Raw genomic sequence first — 6,450 nt, forward strand, 5'->3', positions numbered from 1 at the left:
ATGCTGAAAAACGTCCTTTCCATAGCCCTACTATGAAAGCCCCTTTTTGCAACAAAACATGAATTTAAAGACATAAAAACTCAAGTTTTATCATGTATATGTCTCAAAAACGAAAATAAAAGGAAGTGTATCATATTTTTCATAAAATGTATTAACACACATAATATGGTATGAACGACGAGTGACGAAAGATTAAAACGTGCCTTTGTGTATTTTACGCACGAAAAACAATTTGAGATGCGAGAAACGTTGGCGGCGAGATGGGGGAAGAGGCTTGCTGAATTTCCTTCAAAGTTAACGTGATTTGCTTGAAAAAGTGAGTGTGTGATCGTGCAAGCTACTGACGGCCAGGAGTCCTAGTGTTTAGGTTTGTGTTTTGAGTGTTGTAGGTTAGGGTTTTTGGGACTTTTTTTGATATAAATAATATTGTAAAAGTTTAGGCACAATAATATAGGTATAATAGGCCTATTAGATAATAGTAAAATTATTTTGTTTAGAAAAAAATTCGAAATATTGATCGACTTCCCAAAAAGTCGTCCCTATTTTTGTCAAAATTTGATTACCGGTTTAAAATACGACTCGACGCTCAAAAGTTCTCATTTTTGAAAATATCATTTAAAATATAATATATATATTAAATAATAAAAAATAATCGTTTAATAAAAATATTTCCCCTTCAAGGTCTCCGGTCTCCGTTTCTCGATCGCGTCTCGAATAACCTTTAAAACACAGTTTTATGCATTCTAATATAAAACCCACTGCACTACCTTGAACCGCTAGAAAATGAGGCGAGTGCTCGCCAACTTCCAAACCCGCCCAGTCAATTTTTTTAAAAAAACCATACATAAATTTCTTTAAATCATATAAATTTCAAAATTAATCTACCGATAACCATACATAAATTATTATATATAATATAAATATTTCGAAATTCATCAATCATAAAAAAATATTATAAATAATATAATTATTTCAAATTCATCAAATATAATAAACCATTATAATTAATGTAAATAATTTAAAACACATCAATCATAAATAAAGATTCGAAATAATATAATAAAAAAATGTAAAAAAAAAATTTTGACAACCGGCCAGCCCAAACCTTCAAACAAGCCACTAAAATAGCAACCCAACAAGTATATTTTTCATAGCGAAATTGGTTGGTTCGATGACCTGACTTTTTTTGACAGCTATAATCGTACTGAGCAAGTCATTCGCAACATGTTCATACGAAAAAATGTTGATATTGAGAAATGAACTCATGACTATTTGTCAAATGATCAACTATTTCAACAACTCGAACACCCCGGAACCTTTTAACATGTTATGTTTCAATCAATTATAATTGTTTGTCAAAAAACAAAAAAACAATACATAGAAGTTCTAAAGTTTTGTATCCCTTGTTATATTTTGTAATTCGCGTATTTATCAAAGAAAATCTCGTCCATATTGGAAAAAGATTCACTTTCCATGTTCTAATCACAATTCAATAGAATTTAATGGTAATACAATTATTCCAAAACAAGAAATATTGGTAAGAAAATAAATACGTTGCATTGAAATGTGGACTTTCCTTGTAGGCCACGAAATGACATTTTCAAAGTTCACCTAACTAAGTACGAGTCTCCCCCGTTACTCTTAATCGATATAGATTCCAATACGTCGTGCCGTAGCGCAGCGTGTGTGCTCGCTTTCATTGCACATGAGCCATGTTAAATGTAGAATGGAGATATTGAGTCGAGTTACAAATTTATCTTGAATGTATTTTTGAAATAGTTTTTCAAATAAGATTCAAGGATAATTCTCATTGTAAATATCGTATTTTGTGAAACAGATATCTTATTTGAGTTATCCATGAAAAAATATTATTTTTTATGCTAAAAATGTTACTTTTTATTCTGAATATTGGTAGGTTGATCCGTCTCACAGATAAATATTTGTGAGACCGTCTCACAAGATACCTACTCTTTGTTTAAAATATACAAGTGTCCTAAATATATATCATTTTTTTTACTAACATACATGGATGAATTAAACAAGTACGGAGATAGTGTATATTTATTAATCAAAATATATCCATTTAATATCTGAAATATAATATAAAAAAAATTCGAATAAAATATAATATTCCCAAAAATATTTCAGTTTTCAAATTAAGATATTTATTGTGTAATCAAAGGGCTAAAAGATAATTTAATACGAGAGAACACAGCCAACTGCTCTCTTCGGAAACTTTCCCCACAATTTTGTTCAGAGTAAATGTGAGCTCCAAAGCCAAACGAAATCATTAAACTATGATTGAAATTCACATTAAAAAATAAGATAAAAACCATTCATCTTCTTGAATTCTTTCCAAGAAATCATGGCTGCGAAATCCCAGCCATGTAAAATTCTTTGTTCGATCATTCTTTTGATCGTTTCTTCCATTCCGTGGTCTCTCTCTCAATCAACTTCTCCACAGAATATTCAGACTTACTACCCAACTTCTAGTCCGCCACCGCCATCTCCGCCGTCGCCGCTTCCGACACCGCAACCTTCGTCTCCGCCGCGAAGTTCATCAACCAGAGCAGCGGTGGGGAAGGCCATTGGTGTGACAGCTGCGACCACTCTGGTTTTATCCGGGCTGCTGTTTTTTATTCTTCTAAGGTACTCAAACCGGAAGAGGGTCAGACATACTGCCACTATTAGTCCAAATCCAACGACGGATTCTCCGGTGAATCATACCGAGAATTTTAGCCGATTCAACGGTAATCTGAAAGGGGTGATTGTGGATGAAAATGGGTTGGATGTTCTGTATTGGAGGAACTTGGAAAGTGGAGAGAAGAGGACTAGTTTCAATAAACAGTATTATATGTTGAAAGATGACCTGAAAGAAGAAGAAAGGAGAACTGGTGGTGAGAAAGGGAAGAAAAACGAGGCACCTTGGCAAGAAATTCCTTTGCTTAGGGGGAAATCTTCAACTTCTCAGTGTCTCGTTTGGGGAGAAAAAGAAGAGAAAAGGATAAATAAAGCACCGACCCTTTCATCAGGAATTGCTTTTGAGGCTGAGAATATTCAGTACTCATCGGTTCCTGTATCAGAAACTGTGCCTCAGCAGCCGGAGGCACCAGCAGCAGCAACATCCAAGAAAATCTTAGCTTCTGCGTCGGTTCCTAAAGGAAAAATGCCTGCGCCAACGCCTCCGCCACCCATGCCACCACCGCCACCAGGAAAAGGGTCTGCACCACCCCCACCCCCACCAATGCCATCAAATAAAGGTCCTGATCCACCACCGCCACCGCCACCTAGCAGTGCTTCTTCAGCTTCATCTTTGCCAGCAACGAAGGGGGTGATAGGTAAAAGCTCGTCCTCGGAGGGAGAAGGGTCTTCTAGCAATGGAAATGGACAGGTGAAACTCAAGCCATTGCATTGGGATAAGGTGAATCCGGATGTTAAGCATTCAATGGTGTGGGACAAGATTGACAAGGGATCTTTCAAGTAATGATTCTACGAAACTTTTCTTCTCAAATCTTTCGTAAATTTAATCTGAATACTTACCTTGTTTGCGATGTGAATTCAGTTTTGATGGTGATATGATGGAAGCTCTCTTTGGATATGTCGCAACGAACCGAAAATCCTTTAGAGGGGATGGTACATCGAGTACTCCAAAGCAGGATAAATCAGTTGCTCCACCACAAATTTTCATTCTTGACACTAGAAAATCACAGAACACAGCAATAGTTATCAAGTCTCTAGGCATTACTAGTGAAGATATAATCGGTGCATTACTCGAGGGACGAGGTCTGAATACCGATACATTAGAAAAGCTGGTGAAAGTTGCTCCAACAGATGAGGAAATGTCTGGAATTCTTGCATTTGATGGTGATCCAGCACACCTTGCTGATGCTGAATCTTTCCTATATCGTCTCCTTCATGCTGTTCCATCGGCATTTACTCGTTTCAATTCAATACTGTTCAAGTCAACGTATGATTTAGAGGTTTCAAAGATCAAAGGATACTTGCAAACACTGGACTCAGCTTGTAAGGAACTCAGAACTCGAGGGCTCTTCTTGAAACTTCTAGAAGCTGTGCTTAAAGCGGGGAATCGATTGAATGCAGGCACATCAAGAGGAAATGCTCAAGCTTTTAATCTTACAGCTTTGAGAAAACTATCTGATGTCAAAAGTTCGGATGGAAAAACAACACTTCTTCAGTTTGTCGTTCAAGAAGTGGTTCGAGCAGAGGGTAAACGATGCGTGCTTAATAGAAATCATAGCGTGAATAGGACTAATAGCCACAGCGGCAAAGCTGAGAGCCAAAACACTGACAAACTATTGTCAAAAGATGATAGGGAAAGGGAATATATGATGCTCGGTTTACCTATAATCGGTGGCCTAAGCTCTGAATTCTCCAATGTAAAAAAATCAGCAGCATTAGACTATGATCTTCTTGTTAAAACAGTCTCATCATTGGCAGAACAAGTGGTCGAAACTCAAAAAGTGGTGGCACAATGTAAGGATAATGGAGGATTCGCCCAAGAAATGGCAGGTTTCCTTAATGCAGCTGAATTGGAGATACAGGTGGTTAAAGAAGAGCAGAGAAGAGTAGGAGAGCTTGTGAAGAAAACAACAGATTACTATCAAGCAGGATTTTCAAAAGAGGAAGGGACAAATATACTTCAATTATTTGTCATTGTTAAAGATTTTCTCGGAATGGTTGATCAAGTTTGTGTAGAAATTGCAAGATATATACAGAAAAAGAATCCTGTATCATCTTCTCCTTCGGCACCCATTGCTGGATCATCCTCCGCTGGATCCCCTCGAGTGTTTAGATTCCCTAAATTGCCGAAGAATTTCATGTCAGATAATTCAAAGAGCAATTCTAGTGATTCGGATAATGGTTCTGAGGTAAGGTAGGCATGACTTTCAGTTTTGTATAGATTTTTTGTTATATCATTTTTCAAGCATATGATTCTTTCCCATTTTTTGCTCTGATTGATAGCACAGAAACAAAACGAATTCGATATTTAGAGTCAAGATTCGATTCTTTCTGCTTATGTTTATTGAAATTTTGTCGTTTAAAGGCAAGATGTTGGATCTCGGTTTTCTACGCGCCCAAACGCAGCGGAAGTTTAAAATTTTTATTTTATTTTGAAAAACAAAATAATCTTGGACACTCGTATGGTTTTAACAAATACATAAACATGCATAGGATGTTAGAAATTGTTATACCTTTGTGAATTAATCACGAGGCTCCAATTATTCCGGTGTTAGCGGATATAGCTCTTGTTGAAAATCCCTACGAACTTTCTTCGATCTCCTTCTATTAAGTCCACGACCAGAAGATTTGTTCCTCTTCCAAATAGCACTAGAATATTTGGAAGAACTTTTACGTTGAGATCAAATATTTGAGAGAGGAATCAAAATTCCTTTTCTTGAAAAACCAAAACAATTTTTGAGGAATTTTTATGCTTTACGTGAATCACTTATTGGAGGACTTGGAGGCTACCCTTTTTTTTATTTTATATTAAAAACAAGAGCCTTTAACCTAAATTCCATAATTATGGATTTAGGTTCCTTAATTAAATCCAATGGACTTTGTTAATTAAGTGGACTAGTCAAACTAGTTTAATTAATTATATTAAAGTCCATTAAGAACTTTAATCATTTAATATGTTGGACTTGTACTCCTACAAGCCCATTAAACATATCTCTCATCATATTTAATTTAATATTTAATAAACTCAACTTTTGAGTTTAATAAATTAAATTCATTATAAATTCAACATTTGAATTTATTATTAAAATTATAAATTCAACTCCTTGAATTTTATCACCTTCAAAATTTAATATTTAATAAACTCAATTTTTGAGTTTAATAAATTAAATTCTCAAATTTTATAAATTCAACCCTTTGAATTTATTCTCTCCAAATTTCATAAATTCAACTCCTTGAATTTATTTTCTCAAAATTTAATTATCATAAATTCAACTCCTTGAATTTACTATATCATAATATAAATTCAACTTCTTGAATTTATTCTCTCAACGGGAGCAAACGATCTAGTGCTTGTGTGACCCTCAATGGTTCAGGGATACAGCTAGCCGTGGGTTCACAACTCTTTGTGATTCAGGACATGTTCCTTTATTCAGGCTTACCCTAGTTAGCCCCATTCTTTTCATCAACACCTTGATCAAGAATGTCAGAACACAATTCTGATTGCACCCATCGGATCATGGTAAGAGCGTCTAGTAGCATCGCCCCATGATCCCCTAGGTATCACTGATAGTGCCTACAAGAACCAGTCGATTATGATTAGCGTACAGTACAGTCCCTTCAGCTCATATATCCCGATCGAATCTGCAACCATTGGTTCATCGAGGGTTGTATATTAATTCGATAACTATGTGATAACTATAATAGTGGCATCGCGTGTACTATTTGGAGAACTCCTTCTCCAACGTACAT

General features: G+C 35.6%; 1 protein-coding gene across 1 annotated transcript; it reads left to right on the plus strand.

Moving 5' to 3' along the window:
* The first annotated feature begins 2,218 nt into the window (after nucleotides 1-2,218).
* On the plus strand, nucleotides 2,219-5,033 carry LOC140833808 (formin-like protein 4). The gene is made up of 2 exons (XM_073198234.1): nucleotides 2,219-3,480; nucleotides 3,563-5,033. The coding sequence occupies exons 1-2, from the start codon at nucleotides 2,366-2,368 to the stop codon at nucleotides 4,896-4,898; spliced, it is 2,451 nt and encodes an 816-aa protein (XP_073054335.1). The 5' UTR covers nucleotides 2,219-2,365; the 3' UTR covers nucleotides 4,899-5,033.
* Nucleotides 5,034-6,450: the final 1,417 nt, after the last annotated feature.

This window comes from Primulina eburnea, chromosome 6 (genome assembly GCF_022965805.1).
Source record: "Primulina eburnea isolate SZY01 chromosome 6, ASM2296580v1, whole genome shotgun sequence".
Taxonomy (NCBI): Eukaryota; Viridiplantae; Streptophyta; class Magnoliopsida; order Lamiales; family Gesneriaceae; genus Primulina; species Primulina eburnea.

Excerpts from the sequence above, each read along its gene's own strand:
- LOC140833808 (XM_073198234.1), top strand. The coding sequence starts at position 2,366 with ATGGCTGCGAAATCCCAGCCATGTAAAATTCTTTGTTCGATCATTCTT. Across the intron at positions 3,481-3,562 it reads ATTGACAAGGGATCTTTCAA|TTTTGATGGTGATATGATGG; the intron begins GTAATGATTCTA and ends ATGTGAATTCAG.